Source organism: Brachyistius frenatus, unplaced genomic scaffold (assembly GCF_029030835.1).
Source record: "Brachyistius frenatus isolate BFR_SWC_R1_liver_20210118 unplaced genomic scaffold, ASM2903083v1 Contig_321, whole genome shotgun sequence".
Taxonomy (NCBI): Eukaryota; Metazoa; Chordata; class Actinopteri; family Embiotocidae; genus Brachyistius; species Brachyistius frenatus.
The window spans coordinates 1-19,163 of NW_027210920.1; the positions used below are offsets into that span (position 1 = coordinate 1).

General features: G+C 45.2%; 1 protein-coding gene across 3 annotated transcripts in view; it reads right to left on the reverse strand.

The window, feature by feature from the left end:
- Window positions 1-842: 842 nt before the first annotated feature.
- Window positions 843-19,163, reverse strand: part of lrch4 (leucine-rich repeats and calponin homology (CH) domain containing 4) — a 36,692-nt gene continuing 18,371 nt past the window's right edge. The window contains exons 4-18 of one of the 3 annotated variants that reach the window (XM_069723222.1): window positions 18,775-18,880; window positions 16,865-17,111; window positions 16,094-16,190; window positions 15,793-15,904; window positions 15,587-15,693; window positions 15,459-15,511; window positions 13,029-13,181; window positions 12,720-12,788; window positions 12,466-12,520; window positions 12,298-12,361; window positions 11,756-11,857; window positions 11,581-11,678; window positions 11,144-11,281; window positions 10,154-10,231; window positions 843-2,826 (exon numbers count right to left, since the gene is read on the reverse strand). In XM_069723222.1, the coding sequence (XP_069579323.1) occupies window positions 2,677-2,826; window positions 10,154-10,231; window positions 11,144-11,281; window positions 11,581-11,678; window positions 11,756-11,857; window positions 12,298-12,361; window positions 12,466-12,520; window positions 12,720-12,788; window positions 13,029-13,181; window positions 15,459-15,511; window positions 15,587-15,693; window positions 15,793-15,904; window positions 16,094-16,190; window positions 16,865-17,111; window positions 18,775-18,880 (1,629 nt within the window). In that variant the 3' untranslated portion in view covers window positions 843-2,676. Of the gene's footprint in view, window positions 2,827-3,775; window positions 4,600-5,407; window positions 9,029-10,153; window positions 10,232-11,143; window positions 11,282-11,580; window positions 11,679-11,755; window positions 11,858-12,297; window positions 12,362-12,465; window positions 12,521-12,719; window positions 12,789-13,028; window positions 13,182-15,458; window positions 15,512-15,586; window positions 15,694-15,792; window positions 15,905-16,093; window positions 16,191-16,864; window positions 17,112-18,774; window positions 18,881-19,163 lie in introns of those variants that run through there. The other 2 variants (XM_069723223.1, XM_069723221.1) reach the window with 2 other exon arrangements.

Here is a 19,163-nt window from a genome sequence, read left to right on the forward strand (position 1 = left end):
CTATAGCATGTCGTCTATAATATAAGAAAAAAGTCATACTATAGCATGTCGTCTATAATATAATAAAAAAGTCATACTATAGCATGTCGTCTATAATATAAGATAAAAAAGTCATACTATAGCATGTCGTCTATAATAATAAGAAAAAAAAAAGTCATATTATAGTATGTCGTCTATAATATGATAAAAAAAGTCATACTATAGCATGTCGTCTATAATATAAGAAAAAAGTCATACTATAGCATGTCGTCTATAATATAATAAAAAAGTCATACTATAGTATGTCGTCTATAATATAATAAAAAAGTCATACTATAGCATGTCGTCTATAATATAAGAAAAAAGTCATACTATAGCATGTCGTCTATAATATGATAAAAAAGTCATACTATAGCATGTCGTCTAAAATATGATAAAAAAGTCATACTATAGCATGTCGTTTATAATATAAGAAAAAAGTCATATTATAGTATGTCGTCTATAATATAATTTAAAAAAAGTCACACTAATGCATGTCGTCTATAATATAATAAAAAATTCATACTATAGTATGTCGTCTATAATATAATAAAAAAGTCATACTATAGCATGTCGTCTATAATATAATAAAAAAGTCATACTATAGCATGTCGTCTATAATATAAGAAAAAAGTCATACTATAGCATGTCGTCTATAATATAATAAAAAAGTCATACTATAGCATGTCGTCTATAATATGATAAAAAAGTCATACTATAGCATGTCGTCTATAATACAATAAAAAAAGTCATACTATAGCATGTCGTCTATAATATAAGCAAAAAGTCATACTATCCATGTCGTCTAAAATCTAATAATTTGTAGAAAGTGTACTACAGTACAATTATTCTCAAGTTTGTTAAAAATTTTGTGGTGAAAATGTGTTTGGTGTCAGTCGTGTCCTGATGATCTCGAGGCTCCGGACCTCTGAAGGCCTCAGAAAGCTTCACGGAGGCTCGTCTCCGCTCTCAGTCTCTTAATGGATTCCACTCTGTTGGAAATGAGATACGTGCGGGAGGCAGCTCGCTGCTCTCAGGAGACTCATGCATCGGAGAGTCCACGGCTCCAGTTGAGCGCTATTGGACAGAGAGGAAGAACGGCCTCACGGGGAGATATATCGATGCAGACGTTTTCCAGCCCATTTCCAGGGAGCCCAAACAAACCTGTGGGTGGATTCTGCACCAGACGTGATCTAAATGAAATGCCAGTTCTTCCAGGACCACCGTCTTTATATGAAACTCTGTGGACAGAGAGGAGGTGGAGAAACCCGCTGATGTCGGGCTGGTGTTCAGTTGATGAGCCTCATAAATGAAGTGAGCGGGTCAGAAAAACAGCAGCCGGTCTGTTGGATACAAACTTAGTGACGCTCTCAGCTGTCCTGTTGTTGGGATGAAATCTAAACCAGAAGACCACAAATCTTTTGCTATGAAGAGACAAAAATAAATTGGATGGAGGACGGCGGGCCAAAAATAAATGTTTGTGTCATTAAAATGTGATATCTTTTACAAACACTATTTCATTCTGAATCTCATACAATTTCGGAACAATTAAAACACTCCTCTTTAATCTGCTTAATAGTAAATTTATTATTTTGCAGACATGGTTGTCAAAAACATAAAGCATCGATAGCCTGGGCTTCTTTCTGGGAGAAGAAGCACGAGCGCGTCGAATGCGTTGAACAAAGAACCGCAGATCAGCTGCCGACTGATATCCGTCCCCGTCGGAGCGTGGAGCTTCATATCCATCCTCAATTACATCCCATAAATGTCCGCTGCCTCTTCAGTCGGCGGCTCGGCTCGCTGCCTCGCAGGCATCGACGGAGACGTGAGAGGAATCTGCTCCGTGCCGTCATTAAGACCGTTATCAGCAGACGGTCCTCCGAGGCCGAGTGTGATCCCGCAATTAAGATGACAGTCAATTAGGCCGCGGTGCTAATGGAGTCGTGATTAAAGCCGAGCTGACCGACAGAGTGAAGACGTCTCTTCTTCTGTGTCCTGATGCATGAACATAAACACAGTTGGTTCAAACTGTAGGCTGGTTAGCTTCGCATTTAGCAGTGTTAAACTACAAACCAGACTTTTCCTCTATTTCATGTTAATTTTTTTAGCTCTACATTGAACAAAAGTAAATTATCTTTAGTGTCCCACAGCACAAAATGTCCACAACACGCCACATCTGAGTGGCTTCATAGATGTGCTGCTGATAAAAGATTCGGCCAGATGAGACTTCTGGCTTCCGGCCGGCTGCTGAAGAAGAAGAGAGGACCTGATGATGTCACAGAGAGGACCTGATGATGTCACAGAGAGGACCTGATGATGTCACAGAGAGGACCTGATGATGTCAGAGAGGACCTGATGATGTCACAGAGAGGACCTGATGATGTCACAGAGAGGACCTGATGATGTCACAGAGAAGACCTGATGAAGTTGGCGCGGCCAGTCTAACTGTATTCACCATGAGACATGAAAAAAAACGACCACCGTAGGGAGGTGATGGAGGACGGACACCGTAGGGAGGTGATGGAGGACGGACACCGTGTGGGTGAGGACGGAGACTGTGTGGGTGAGGACGGAGACTGTGTGGGTGAGGACGGAGGATGGACACCGTGTGGGTGAGGACGGAGGACGGACACCGTCACAAACTGCTTGAATATGATGCTAGCATTGTGTCGTGCTAGCGGCCGCCGCCGTGTCCAGTTTCAGGGCCCGCTGGGGACCGTCCCCCAGGTTCTCCAGCACCTGGACAGTCTGGGCCAGCCGGCTCAGCCCGTCGTCTTCCGTGATGAGCTGGGTGGAGCACAAGGACTCCTGGGAGGGGACGGAGAGAGTGGGTGAGAATACTAGTTTATAACAGCACATCTTCTACATTAGCAACATCAGATCATTGAGTTCACATGCTGCTACGATGTAAGAGGTCAGATTCATGTTTATGATGTCATACGTCCCAACGTGCTCATGATACATGCAACTGTACATATTTCTTTGCAGGCGTGTGCTGCTCAGTTGTGTGTCCTTCACACCAGACTAACAGCTGACAGGAACATCAGGGACATAAGAGACAAAGTTCCAGAAAAATTGGATTTCAGATGAACTACCTGAAATAAAGTCAAACTAGGAGATGGAACTGATCTAAAATGTTCCTTCTCTTGACATTTCGTTCACTGGTTCAAAACTAGAAGACTGTAGAAGACTGTCTTTTTCTGTCTCCTCCAAGATCTGAGTTAAAGTCTTCTGTCTGCTTGTTCCTGTTAAAATGAATCAATCACTCCTGCATGAGTGGCTTTTATGTTTTTTATTTTCGTGTCAGACGGGCCCCTGGTTACCCCCCAGCGACCCCTGGTTACCCCCCAGTGACCCCTGGTTACCCCTCAGCGACCCCTGGTTACCCCCACTGGTTATCCCCCCTGGTTACCCCCCCCTGGTTACCCCTCAGCGACCCCTGGCTACCCCCCAGCGACCCCTGGTTACCCCCCTGGTTACCCCCCAGCGACCCCTGGTTACCCCCCCCTGGTTACCCCTCAGCGACCCCTGGCTACCCCCCAGCGACCCCTGGTTACCCCCCCTGGTTACCCCTCAGCGACCCCTGGTTACCCCCCTGGTTACCCCCCAGCGACCCCTGGCTACCCCCACTGGTTACCCCCCTGGTTACCCCCCAGCGACCCCTGGTTACCCCCCAGCGACCCCTGGTTACCCCCCTGGTTACCCCCCAGCGACCCCTGGCTACCCCCACTGGTTACCCCCCCTGGTTACCCCCCAGCGACCCCTGGTTACCCCCCAGCGGTACAGTCCCTACTGCAGACGGACGCGGAGGTCATGCAGGTCATGCAGGACACATGAAGGCTGCAGTCGGCCCTCCCTCACCTCGGATCGGTACTCACCTCCTCCAACACGGACCAGCTGCAGTTACAGTAAACCTGCTGTTCAGAGAGCAAAGAAGCTTTTAAAGAGGTTAAAGCAGAGACATCAGGGAATCTGCAGCCCACTCCCATCCAGGGGTGACGGAAGGAACTCAACTGTCAGATTAGAGTCAGCCATGGATGTTGTTATTCTATATTTACCCCATCTCATTTCTTCACCACCTCTTCCACGTCTACAGGGGGCAGTAGTGAGTCCAGTCTGACAAAGACACTTCATACTCAAAACAACTTGCATAAAAGTGACTGTATTAAACTGTATTTTTGGGGTTTTACAAGAGCGGAGACATCCGTCAGATTAACTTCGTCACACTAAGACATACTAGGCTTTGATATATATTTGCTCTGTAGCTGTTAGCAGGACACATTCAGTGTTGGACTGGTTCTGACCGATGGGTCTTTATGTTAAATGTGAGATATAGAATACTGCCCACCACCCTTTCATTTTGTCTAAAGCACTATAATTAAATAAGAAATAGTAATAATCTATAAAAAAAAAAAAATTCTCTCGTACAGGCGACGTGATGACAAGTAAGCCGTCTCCATGACAACTGAGCCAGTTTCAGTCAATGCAGTTGAAAGCTCCATAAAAATCCAGTAAGTAGACCTTGAATGGACTTTTCTTTCTTTCTATTGAAGATGATGAGTCGGCTGCAGATACCTTCAACTGGAGCAAAAGCACAACAGCAGGCGAAGCAGACAAACGGCAACAATCAAAGTTCAATTTTTAATCATTTCTTTAAAGCTGGAAGAAAAAAACAAACTTTACATATAGATTTATATAAACTCAAAAAGGATTCTTAATAATACAAGGGTGTTATATAAATATAAAATACAACAGTATTTCTGCTCCACTATCATATTTAAGAATAAAGCTCGGTCTAAACCTGTGAATGAACGACTGTGTTGTGTCCAGTTTCACGTATAAAATATACATTTGAATTGAAACAGTATAAATTCCATCGTAACAGCAGGCTAATAAAAACTATCAGAGGTTTTTACAGCAGACAGTTGGACATGAAACCAACGGAGGACAAAAATAACCAGTGTGCTGCTCAGGAAGACATCAAATACATGACAACAGAATGGCTTGTGTAACTTAGTGTCGCAAAATGTCTTTAGTGTTAAATAAAAACAGGAAAGAATCCTGAATACAGTGTGTAAAATATAAATTAATGTAAAGGATTTAAGGAATTCTTAAAACTCTTATTTTCATATTAACACTTCCTGGAGCTTATTTCTGTTTTTAGGAGCTAACTGGAGCTAACTTGAGCTAACGGGAGCTAACTGGAGTTAACTGGAGCTAACGGGAGCTAACGGGAGCTAAAGGGAGCTAAAGGGAGCTAACTGGAGTTAACTGGAGCTAAAGGGAGCTAACGGGAGCTAAAGGGAGCTAACTGGAGCTAACTGGAGTTAACGAGAGCTAAAGGGAGCTAACTGGAGTTAACTGGAGCTAACGGGAGCTAAAGGAGCTAACTGGAGCTAACGGGAGTTAACTGGAGCTAAAGGGAGCTAACTGGAGCTAACGGGAGCTAACTGGAGTTAACTGGAGCTAACGGGAGCTAAAGGGAGCTAACTGGAGCTAACTGGAGCTAACGGGAGTTAACTGGAGCTAAAGGGAGCTAACTGGAGCTAACGGGAGCTAACTGGAGTTAACGAGAGCTAAAGGGAGCTAACTGGAGTTAACTGGAGCTAACGGGAGCTAACTGAAGCTAACGGGAGTTAACTGGAGCTAACGGGAGTTAACTGGAGCTAACGGGAGCTAAAGGGAGCTAACTGGAGTTAACTGGAGCTAACGGGAGCTAAAGGGAGCTAACTGGAGTTAACTGGAGCTAACGGGAGTTAACTGGAGCTAACGGGAGCTAACTGGAGCTAACGGGGGTTAACTGGAGCTAACGGGAGCTAAAGGGAGCTAACTGGAGCTAACGGGAGCTAAAGGGAGCTAACTGGAGCTAACTGGAGCTAACTGGAGTTAACGGGAGTTAACGGGAGCTAAAGGGAGCTAACTGGAGTTAACTGGAGCTAACGGGAGCTAACTGGAGCTAAAGGGAGCTAACGGGAGCTAACGGGAGCTAACTGGAGCTAAAGGGAGCTAACGGGAGCTAACTGGAGCTAAAGGGAGCTAACGGGAGCTAACGGGAGCTAACTGGAGCTAAAGGGAGCTAACTGGAGTTAACGGGAGCTAACGGGAGCTAACAGTAAACAGTGCAGAAATGCACAGTAAACAGAACCGCCATTAAAAGTGATGTGAAATAAACCGACTTTTAGATCAGGGGTTGTGATGTCATTACAGTAAATATGAAAGCGGGAATAATAAAATAACATCTCACAATAAAACCTTTAGTTTTGTTAGAGACAAGTTCTTGGTCATTAAAATATTTTACACAATCTATTCAAATAATTTCCTAATATGGTCGTTCACCTGTTCAGTACTGAACTCTGATATAAAAGGAGAATCGGCTGTTACAGCTGAACAGGTGAATGATTCATTCATTGAGTTTCGCTCTAATAAAAGTTCTGTTGGTCAGAACCGTTCATTAGTTCATGAGTCAGAGCTGCAGCACAAACTTTTAGTGTTTTTAATGCTTCAGAAAGTTTCAGAAACGCTGAATGTTCTGGACTTTTCACAGCCTGAATCCCCAAAATCTCTCCATGGATATTAATTTTCCAGATCAGCATGGTGATGAGATTCTGAGGTGTTTCGTTACTGACGATGACCTTCTATAAGCAGGAAGCCCGACTCGGCGTGCGGAAACAGCAGAGGCCGTCTGATGCTCGGTTCACCGCGCAGCCTCGAGGGCATCGAAGGTTTACTGACCCAACGGAGGAGGAAACTTTCAAACGCTCAATGTTATTTAAACTCTGAATAATTCAATATTGATTACGTGCGTGTGATTTAAAGCACACACATTGATTTCACTCAGCTTTCTGAGGCTTTAACACTATTGGTTAAAAGGTTGAACCAGATTAGTGAAGCATCTGCTGTTTCTGCACAGAAACAGAAAAGAACCAAAAACAGTCCAAAATAAATTTAAAAAAAAAAAGCAATAATTTAATAGCCTGTTTACATTTATACAAAGATGCAGTCGGCTGGTCAAACGGACCAGAGACAGACACAAAAGACTTCACAGGGTTTGTACCGACTGTTAGAGGGACGATGCAGCAACATCGCCCCCTGCTGCTCCCCGTTAACACAGCACCCAGAAAAACAGGGTTCAGGAACAGGCACTGGTTCACACTGACAAGTGATGAACACTCATTCATCACCAGCATTTAACATCCACGCTCCGTTAAAATCAACCTGCATCTGTCTTCAGACTAAAAATCACATTCAGAGTTCAGTTTCAGTCACATCAACAGCTTGTGTGACAGGACCAGTGGCCCCGCCTCCCTCTGTTGGGACCAGTGGCCCCGCCTCCCTCTGTTGGGACCAGTGGCCCCGCCTACCTCTGTTGGGACCAGTGGCCCCGCCTCCCTCTGTTGGGACCAGTGGCTCCACCTGAGCAGAGCTCTTTTGGAGCCAAAAATAGTCCTAGTGGTCGCTTCCAAACTTGGAGCAAAAGAACCACATCCTCTGATCCAGTTCCAGGAGATCTAGAAACCAGAAGAACCTCCTGACTGATGTTTCCATGTAAAACCACATACATGTACTCATGACTAATGCAGAAGTTGGACTTTGTTTGGTTGCAAACCAGAACAATGACATCATGACCAGTAGAACCAATGGTTGCATTCTGGCGCCAATGATTTGAATCCTCCATGTACACATCAATCAAGCAGTTAATGCACAGTAGAGAGTGTAAAGGAGGCTCAACAGAGGGTGTGGTTCCTTAGCTCCGCCCATTCAGGTCCCAACCAATGACAGACAGACTTCCTGCCAACGAGCAGCTCTGCTTCAGACAGAGAACATTTGCACTCTGATGCAGTGAAGGCTACGCTAGGCTAAGGCATGTCCCGGTTCTGTCCATCAGTGTAGAGCTCCACAGGAAGAGCTGTGTTGTTGTTGTGTGTGAGTGAGTGAGTGAGTGAGTGAGTGAGTGAGTGAGTGTGTGTGTGTGTGTGTGTGTGTGTGTGTGTGTGTGTGTGTGTGTGTGTGTGTGAGTGAGTGAGTGAGTGAGTGTGTGTGTGTGAGTGAGTGAGTGAGTGTGTGTGTGTGTGTGAGTGAGTGAGTGAGTGAGTGAGTGTGTGTGTGTGTGTGTGAGTGAGTGTGAGTGAGTGAGTGAGTGAGTGTGTGTGTGTGTGTGTGTGTGAGTGAGTGAGTGAGTGAGTGAGTGAGTGAGTGTGTGTGTGAGAGTGAGTGTGAGTGAGTGAGTGAGTGAGTGTGTGTGTGTGTGTGTGTGTGTGTGTGTGTGTGTGTGTGTGTGTGTGTGTGTGTGTGTGTGTGTGTGTGTGTGTGTGTGTGTGTGTGAGTGAGTGAGTGAGTGAGTGAGTGAGTGAGTGTGTGTGTGTGTGTGTGTGTGTGTGTGTGTGTGTGTGTGTGTGTGTGTGTGTGTGTGTGTGTGTGTGTGTGTGTGTGTGAGTGAGTGAGTGAGTGAGTGTGTGTGTGTGTGTGTGAGTGAGTGAGTGAGTGAGTGTGTGTGTGTGTGTGTGGGTGGGTGGGTGGGTGTGTGTGTGTGTGTGTGTGTGTGTGTGTGTGTGTGTGTGTGTGTGTGTGTGTGTGAGTGTGTGTGTGTGTGTGTGTGTGTGTGAGTGTGTGTGTGTGTGTGTGTGTGTGTGTGTGTGTGTGTGTGTGTGTGAGTGTGTGTGTGTGTGTGTGTGTGTGTGTGTGTGTGTGTGTGTGTGTGTGAGTGTGTGTGTGTGTGAGTGAGTGAGTGAGTGTGTGTGTGTGTGTGTGTGTGTGTGCTGCTCTAGCTGAGCAGGTAGCAGTAGAGCACGTAGAGCAGCACCATGGCCGCACAGTAGAAGAGCAGGAAGTCTGTGGACAGCAGCGAGGAAGAGGAGGACGGCGACGATGAAGATGCAGGTGAAGAGGCGTGGGGGTGGAGGGGGCGGTCCTCCGCCGTCTCCCCCCCCTCCACGGCCAGCAGGGCGGTCACACAGCGCAGCACAGCGGGCAGCTTACACACAAGCACATCAGAGCACACACACACTTCAGTCTGGACACACACACACACACACACACACACACACACACACACACACACACACACACACACACACACACACACACACACACACACACACACACACACACACACACGGAGGAAAGCACAGGTAGTTATTCTGTTAAAAGCAGGACATGAGAGGACGGAACAACAGCTGAGTGAGTCTGGACGGATGAAGGACAGATGAAGGTCTGAAACGTCCTCATCCGTCCAGACTGACAGGATACGGACACATTCAGCAACACAGCCTCCAGCACACGGGACGCTCGTCTCCAGCACACGGGACGCTCGTCTCCAGCACATTTATACCTTTCATCTTTGATTCAAAGTAAAGGTCATCTGTGTTTTGTACGACCTCGTTTCTAAAAAAGTTGGGACGTTGTGTAAAAGTAATGGTTCATATTTGGTTTATGTTTTGCATGATAGTTTTAACAGACGATGGTTTTCACAAGTGTTCCTGAGCCCATGCAGTGATTTCCACTCCAGAATAGTGTGTTTTTAATGCAGTGCTGCCTGAGGGCCCGAAGATCACCACCATCCAATATTGGTTTCCAGCCTTGTCCCTTGTGTTCAGAGATTTCTCCAGATTCTCTGAATCTTTTAATGATATTATGAACCGTAGACGATGAAATCCACTAATTCTTTGTAGTTTTACGTTGAGGAACATTATTCTGAGATTGTTGAACTATTTTCCAACACAGTCTTTCAGAGTGGTGAACCTCTCCCCATCTTCACTGCTGAGAGACTCTGCCTCTCTGAAATCATATTTTTATACCCAATCATGTTACTGATCTGTTGCCATGGTAACCTGGTTAGTTGTCAGATGTTCCACCAGGTGTTTTGTTTTTTATCTTTACACAACTTTTCCATCTTTTGTTGATCCTGTTACAACTTTTTTGAGACGTGTTGCTGCCATCAAATTCAAAATGAGCAGATACTTTTCATAAAATAATACAATTTCTCTTTTTCAACATTTTATATTTTGTCTTTGGTCTATTTTAAATTAAATATGGCTTTATGTGATTTGAAAATCATTGCATTTTGTTTTTATTGACATTTTACACAATGTCCCAACTCGTTGTAAAGAAAAGACGTGAACAAAGAGTTGGGGTTTACCTCGGGAACTCCCAGCTTCCGACAAGCAGCGATGAAGTTCTCCACGTTGAGTCGACACTTCGCTGAACTCAGTTTTGGCTGAAAACAAAAACGTCACACAGCAACATTAAAGTAAGAGACTGTAAACTTCATCTGCAGAGAGAAACTGTCCTTTTATTTCTCCTGTCTATCATCTCATCCTGCAAGAAGCCTCCATGTTTTATTATTTTAACTCTTTTTTGTTCAGCAATTATTTTCTCTATTGGTAATCTGCTGTCAGTGAAACTCAACACCTCCAGTAGCTCAGACGACAGACTCCTTCCTGTTTCTCACAGGCTTTTAATTTGAAACCTCCACAGGAAGTTCTCAGCGTTGTGAATAGAGAAGAAGCTTCTGGAATAAATGAGAGAATAATAATAATATTATTATTATTAAAAGAGGAAGTGAGAGCAGCAGAGTGGTGAGTGACCACACTGTTGCCCTAACGGGTTGCTATGGAAACAGACATCACTTCCATCAGGTCAAACACTTCCTGCAGGTATCAGGGAAACGAACTCAGTAAATACGTTTAAAAGATAGTTTAAAACATCTCTTTATTTAAACTCTCCTGCTCTTATGAACTACTTGGAAATGAGTTTGGCTTAAATCTGTATTTTAACTGTTCTATTTTATCAATAGGCTGCATTTCTTGTGTGTCAGGTGCTCTACAAATAAACGTTATTATAATTACTACATATCAGCTATTGTCCCGGGAGGATTAATCCTCAGCAGGCTGATGTTTTCTGATATCTCAGATGATTACAGGATGAAGTTCCTTTCATTTCTGAAGATTCACTGTGAACAGACACGTTTACCCACCAGACCAGAAAACAGGAACAGGAACTGTCAGTAGCTGTTAAACACACAGTGTTCAACTGGATTCAGGCTTCTGAGTTAAAGTCATAACTGAAGTCTGAAGAGGGATTATAATTGATATTTCTTGTTCTATGTTGTGGTGACTTGCAGACTCACCACTGCTGGGGAGGGAATGTGGATGATGGACACGGATCGTGGCCGGATGTGATTGACCAGCTGGCAGAGGATGGTGCCGTTGGACAGAGCCTCACCCAGATCCTCCGGGAGAGACATCTTCAGCCGGGCCTCCAGAGTCTGAGGAGGCAGACGGAGGCCGTGAGAGGTCAGAGGTCAGACTTGAACTCCTGTTGGCAGGAAAACCTTCTAACAGCATTTAAACCTGGGATCTCATCCTCCATACCAACGTATTTATACCATGATAGATCATTTAATGACTGACTCCACTCCATGTCTTCATTTCATAGAAGTGTGTGTGTGTGTGTGTGTGTGTGTGTGTGTGTGTGTGTGTGTGTGTGTGTGTGTGTGTGTGTGTGTGTGTGTGTGTGTGTGTGTGTGTGTGTGTGTGTGTGTGTGTGTGTGTGTGTGTGGTTGACCTTGCGGAGCTGTGTGATGTCCGGTCTCTCCTCTTTAGGGGAGCGCAGCGTCGTGCGAGACTCACTTCTTCCAGACTCCCCGAGAGTGAAGGTGGTTCCTGGAAGCAGACAAATCTTGAGATGGAATCTGTGTGTCGGGTCGGGTCGGGTCGGGTCTCGTCACGTCAGTGAGTACCTGCGAGTTTGACATTGCTGCGGGACGACGTGCGGAACAGGAAGCTGTTGGGTTTCTGGGAGTGACCCGGAGGAGGGGACGTCTTCGGGGACGACGGGACGTCTGAAGCAAACAGTTGGAGGTCATATGACACAACAACATCACACGCAGCAAACTAACATTGACTTCTCCACTTTGGTCTTTTACACTTAACATGCAACATTTTATTATTTCTTGAATTGCTTCAGTTGGACGGGTGAAGTTTGTCATTTTGGTTCCACGACTAAAAAGAACACAGCTTTTTAAAAACAAACACAACAACAACACCTTGAGGACCTCAGGCTACAGAACATGCTCAGAGGAAGGACACTGAAAGCTCTGGAAAAGCTCGTAAGTGAACTTTGGGTGAGGACGATACATACAAGGTAGAAATGAAGTTGTGAAAATACTGTTTCAACCTGAAGCATCACAGAAAGGAACAGACAAGATCTCCACAATATGAACACAATTACATGAAGCAGGTGTGATTTTAACAGTGAGTCCTTCCAGGTGTGAGTTGTTACCTGTTCTGCTGCTGGAGCGCTGCAGGAGGACAGCAGGAGACATGCTGCTCATCTGATCAGCGCTCTGAGAAAATAAAAGACAGTTTTAAATTTACACCAGCGGAGATGTTTCCATCCAGCTGTGCACCTCTGAGCTCTGTTTACTGTCGGCATGGCGACGATACTCACCGCACATCTGTGACGCAGGCCGGTAAGGGAGCTGCTGTTCTCTGGCGACGCACCACTAGGGGGAGACACATACCACAGGTTACACACTGCAGAGGAGCTCTCTTCCAAATCTACAACTCTCCCTTCACTCCTACTTTAAAGACTGAGGAGGAGGAGGAGGAGGAGGAGGGAGGGAGGGAGGGAGGGGGGGGACAGGAGCACAACTTAAACACATGTGTCTCTGCTGTCGCCCTACTGGCTGTTTATATACTTACCATGAGCTACTTCCTGTCTGCGCTGCGGCGGCCACATGACTTCCTGTTTTGGTGGATGACTTCAGCAAACTGCAGAATGAAGAGTTTTAACATGGAGAGCATATAATTAGATTAGAAAGATGGAGGGGGCGGGGCCTCTGACAGAGAGCTGCTCCTGACTGGAGGAGGGCAGCAGAAACACACGAGTCACATGATGTTTGGGGACAGTTGACACACTTCATCTGTTCTCTACGAGGCTCTTGAACGAGTCTCTCAGTAAACCCTCCGATCTCGCCCCTTCAAAATAAAACGTCTCTATAGAACCACTACCTGGCCTTCTCCCTCTGCTGCTGCAGCCGCTCTCTCTCCTGCCAGATGAACAGGGTGCCTGGCTTCCTGCGCTCCTCCAGAGTGGGGCTGGAGGGGGACAGGGGAGAGGAGGAGGCTGACGACGGGGGGCCCACCTCTATGTGGAGGCTGGATCTAAAAAACAGAAGGAACATTGAGACAAACTCCACTCGGACCTCAGAGTCCTCCTCGTTCGGTTCACTTAAACATTCACACTCAGCCTGAAGAGGAAAGTTTGTCTGCTGACAGCAAAAAGATGCAGAAAAAAAATGCTTCAGTGAGATTTCAAAGTGTTTCTGAGGTGAAGAATGAGCTCACAACACATCTGTTAGCATTTTCTTACAACTAATAGCAGCTCCGCCGTCGGTGTGATGAGACAGAAAGCAGCTGATTCTCAACTTTTTCCTCTCAAACAACAGCAAAAGTTTGTGTCAGTCTGATTATACGACCAGTTTTGTCAAATGCTGCCTGGGAGGCAAGTAAACAAACAAACAAACAAACAAACAAATAAATAAAAATGTACCATTACTCAACTGTTTTTCCTCATTTTACTTTAATATCTTGTGTCACCTTTCATCTATTATTTTTCACTATTTCAACTGAATCTGTTCTTGTTAGTTAACGATGTAAAACCCAGCGTTCATGTCCATTTTATTAGTAGATAAGAAGCGTTGAGTCAATATGACGTGATTGTTATTCAGATCAGAGGTTTGCATGGAGACATGTTGCTCCACAGCTGTGGTCAGAAAGTAGTTAAAGTCTACTGCGTGATGAATAATTCATCCCAGAAGTTCCTCACTTCTTTTCTTTATTCCCGCGTTATCTCAGCTGAATTAAACTGTGTCAGTAGCAGCGAGCCTGTTAACGTGTCACAGACACAGCGTGTTCATCTCCACACGCTCTGACACACACGGAGTCCAACAGGCCGGGAATATCAAGAGCGTCCGTTCACGCAGCGCCGTGCAGCTCAATCCTGCAACTAAAGACAGAAGCAGAAGCACATCATCACATCGCCACACGGCGACTGTGACGGCTGGCTGCGTGTAAAAAGATGTTCCCGTGTTAAAAAGCACACATCTGTTCAGAAACTGTGGCTTCACATTCCATTTTAGGTCTCGGCTCTATTTTTAGAAGGCAGAGAGGCCGAGCAGGTGGACTTCATCGACAGCAGCGTGACGGAGGAAGAGGAGGAGATGAGGATAGACCCGCCCACTCCTCCTCTCACAGGAAGTGTTGGAGGCCAAGATGCGGAGCGACGACGAGTCCGACTCTTCCTCAGTCACTACGTCCACACCGCGAGCGGAGCACGAGGCCTAATGAGGGTGCAGCTAATAAAACAACAGCAGATCAGTGGGCCTGTTGCACCACAGAACAATGGATGTCTGTCACAGATTCATCTGCAGCCAAAGGGGCTGCTGGGAAACCGGACCGCAACAATGTACATCTCTCCGTGATGGAGTAAGAAGGATGAAAGCTGCCTGCAGAGCTGCTGCTCACACTGACACCCCCAAAACCAAATGTGGGTGGTGAAGATGGAAGATGCCCTCATACAGAGTCCTCATATAAAACATAATTAAGATATAATTAATGAACTCTGACATCATTTGTTTTCCTTTCAAAAGACAGAAACATTTTGAGAGACACGCCGAGCAGTCGGGCTCTGTCAATCATGAGAACTGCAGTCTGCTGACTTTTCCCAGTTCTTCAGATACTCCGTAGTAAAACGGAGGAAACGTGATAAACCCTCGTCTGTCCGTCACCTGGAGGAACCAATCAGGAGCAGTGACACCGACAGAGAGCTGGATTAAAAAGCGTCACACAGAGGATGAAGGGTGACGTATAAATACTTCTACCCACATCCTACTCAACTCTACTCAGCTGTGTTCATAAAGCACCTTCCATACAAGCCTGCAGCCCATCAGAGCAGCAAACAGTCAAACCAAGCAAAGAACCAAACAAATCAACAGGCAACAAGATTAAAAAGGAGGTCATACTAGGAAAAAAATTTGCTTAAATTATAGCAACAATTTAAAAATTACAACAATAAAACAACGCTGTAAGAATCAATAAATAAAATTCAGAAAAGAAAAATACCACCAGGGATAAAAACTATCATTGAAATCTAAAACATCAGAAAGCCAGATTAAAAAGATGCAGTTCTACAATAATATCAATCAATATCCCTGTTCAGCATGTCAATCAATTGTCCTCTTTGATCTTTGGCTTGTATGTTGCTGATATTCCTGTTTGGCACCTGCAGCCAGCAGTCGATTAAATAGAACAAATTAATTGGAAATATTATTGCTCATTGATTGATTGTTAAAATTCTCTGATTACAGCTTTTTAAATATGAATTATTTCTGCTTCCTTCAGTCCTCCATCATAATGAACTGAACACATTCGGACGTTTACCTGCAGCTCGTTGAGTCCTGCGTTTGGGATGGAGAAGATCTGTCCTTCTGCTCCTGGAAACCAAAGACACAATCAGAACCTGCTGTCAGATGACCCACCAGACCAGATGCGTGTGGACTGAGCGGTACCGGAGGAAGCGCCGTGAGAGGAGGAGTGGGCGGGTCCATCCTCATCTCCTCCTCTTCCTCCGTCACGCTGCTGTCGATGAAGTCCACCTGCTCGGCCTCTCCGTTCACTGCAAACACAGAGTCACACGTTTCAGATGAAAACACTTCTTACCGTACTTCTCCGTAACATACGAACACGGACCGACGGGAGGCGTGTCCTTCCTCACCTCCACCGGCTCCCAGAGGAGATCCGTCCTCCTCTTCCTCCTCCTCCAGGTTCCTCTGGTCCCTGCTGACTTCGGCTATTCGAAGGGAGCGCTCCGAGAAGTCATCAGCTGACTGAACACACACACACACACACACACACACACACACACACACACACACACACACACACACACACACACACACACACACACACACACACACACACACACACACACACACACACACACAGAGTCATGGGTCTGCTGGATGGTAGAGGTGCTGCCTTCCTCTATGATTGACAGTGTGTGTTTGGGGTCGGACCTCGTTCCCGGACCATCTCTTGCTGCCGCTGTCCACGCTGTTGAAGCCTGAGTCCAACCCTCCGAACTGACAGGTGAACAGCTCCTGGTCCGACAGGCTGCAGGACAACATGAACACACCGTAAACACACTGACTCCTGTTGGTTCTCCTCCAAACACTCCTCACATCAGACTCAAAGCTTCTTTCTCTCATATCATCTCAACTATATCGGCTCCATAGAAGGACTCACTAAAAGGGCTCCATTAAACTTTATCAATATTTAATAAACCATGTTTCCGTTTGGTTAATGTATTATCCCAATATTTATCCTCCCTATTCACATTGTTCCTTTTTTCATGAGTCAGTTCATACTGTGGAGGCATAAAGAAGATTCATCTCCATAACTTCATTACTGTATAATGACTTCCTGCAGCAGCAGCTCCAAACAGTAAACAGGCCTTCAGAGCACATGTTCACTATGATGTTGAAAACAGACAGCAGCTTAGCATGAAGACGGGGAAACATCTGTTCAGCATCTCCAGCTTTAAGCACATATTCCTGAACATGTTTAGATGAGCACAGCTGCTGGTGTGATGGTATCCTACCTGGTGAGATGGCATCCTACCTGGTGACCTCTGTGGGACCAGGCTGTGTTTCTACAGGACATCCTACATCCACCCGATCACCATGTAAACTAACATTTAAACACCTCTTTAAACCTGCTGCATTACACTGTGAAACAAAGCTTGAACCATCAGCTCCTTCATCCTGTCCTTTACTTGTCTTCCTCACCAGCTGTTGAACCCAGTGGGCCGCAGGTGTTTCTCCAGCTCCTCCTGGCTCCTCTTGCAGGCCTCCATGTTCAGGTACTTGAAGATGTGGTATTTGCCTTTGGAGCAAATCTGCGCCGGCGGCATCTGCAGCGGGTTGTTGTCCAGCGAGACGCTCTGCAGGTGTCGCAGGTGGCGGTAGCAGAGGGGCACATGGGAGATCCGGTTACAGGACACGTCGAGGCGGACGAGAGGGAGCTCAGATATTTCTGGAGGTCACAGACAAGAAGAAGGTCGTGAATCTTCCTTTCAGATCGAATTCAAAACCTGTTATAAGTTATTAAAATGGGGCGAACACCTCGACTCCTTCCGAGGTTTACATTTATACGTTTGAATTGGATATAAATCACTTCATAGTAGACAGACTTTCTTTTTCTACTTCTTTCAGTCACGTCGACCGCCACATTAACTTTACACTTTTCATAACTTTTCAAATTATTATTTAAACTAACGTAATTTCCGGACTATTGAGCGCACCTGAATATAAGCCGCACACTGAATTTTTAAAAAATAATTATTTTGAACATAAATAAGCCGCACATGTCTATAAGCCGCAGGTGCCGACCAGTACATTGAAACAAATGAACTTTACACAGACTTTAACAAAACACGGCTTGTAACAAAAATAAAACTTTCAGCGTGACGGCTGATTCGCCTTTCCTGTTGACAGTCCGAGTGAGAGGCAGGTCAAAGGTCAGAGGAACCTCATCCATATTTGGGATGTCGTGCGGGCCAATGGGATGCTCCGCTATCTTTGCATCAGTGAATTTGCGGAAGTTTGAAACGTTTTCCTCGTAGTCGGGAGGGAGCTGCTGACAGACTCGTCCGTACCCTGATGGACAGGCCTTTACGTCTCATAAATCTGAGACACCACGACGGTCCACCTCTAAAATCCTCAAACTTCATTGCGGTGGCGATTGTTTTGGCTTTCAGTCGGATCTGCGCAGTTGAAACACCTCGGCCGTCTGCTCTCTCTGTGTTGAGTCAGCTCTATTTCCTTTCGATCGGCTTCAACTTGTAAGCTGCATCATGTGCCTTTCTTGATGGGAAGTTTGAGCGCGCTCGGTTTAATCTAAACGGTAAACTAAAAAGTTACATTGTTTCACCTGAACCCGTTCGGCAATTTCATTGGTCGAAAGCTTCATGCCGCCAAAAAACTGAGCACCGTCACAGAATGTGTTTTTTTGCTCAGTTTTTTGGCGGCATGAAGCTTGTGAAAGCGGGAAAAATCCATAAATTAGCCATTGTTTAAGCCGCGAGGTTCAAAGCGTGGGAAAAAAGTAGCGGCTTATAGTCCGGAAATTACGGTAGTCAAAATATTTTAACTGTAAATTTTGACCCATTTCCTGCACAGATATTTAAAATTAAAAGTGTTTCAGGCCTTTAATGTGAAATCTACAGGAAGAAAAACCACAAATGTGGGTGAGCGTGAATAATCAAACATTTCAGTTAAAGAGGACGTGAGGATTTACTACTTGAGCAGTTGTTTGTTTGTTTGTTTGTTTGTTACCTGAGCTCTGTTAATAAGCAACCTGAACCCTGGCTTTTGAATGTTTACATCTTTATCAAACAGCCAATATGTCAATCATGTGACCACATCACCCAGAACAGCTCATCAGGAGGTGGACTATTTTTTTTCTTTTAACACTGAGATCAAAACTTTTCCAAAAGCAGAAACAGCTGTTAATATTTATATTATATATTTCTATATTTTACAGTCTTTATGAAGCAGCTGATGATAAACAGCCCAGAATCACATTGTTCTGGAGACATCTGAGGTTTCTGAGCTTCATCAACGTTCACTGAGAAATATGAGCTGAGGAGAGAAAATGGGAGAAGAGGTCAGAGGTCAAAGGTCAAGTGTCTCTGCACCTTCAGGCAAAGTGGTGAGCTGGTTCCTCCGCAGGTTTAAGTCCCTCAGACACTCGAGCTGGCCGAGCTCCGCCGGCAGACGCTGCAGCTCGTTACAGCTCACGTCCTGCCAGAGGAGAGGATTCATGTTTATTTATATAAATATATACATATTATACATATTATAACAATCTGATGACAGGATTCATCATGATAGATGTCTGACTGGGATTTACAGGGTCATTAAAATGATCTGAAACAGCGGTTTACATTTCCTCCCTCAGAAAGATAGAAACATAAAGTCATAAAGAAAACAGTGTGTGTGTGTGTGTGTGTGTGTGTGTGTGTGTGTGTGTGTGTGTGTGTGTGTGTGTGTGTGTGTGTGTGTGTGTGTGTGTGTGTGTGTGTGT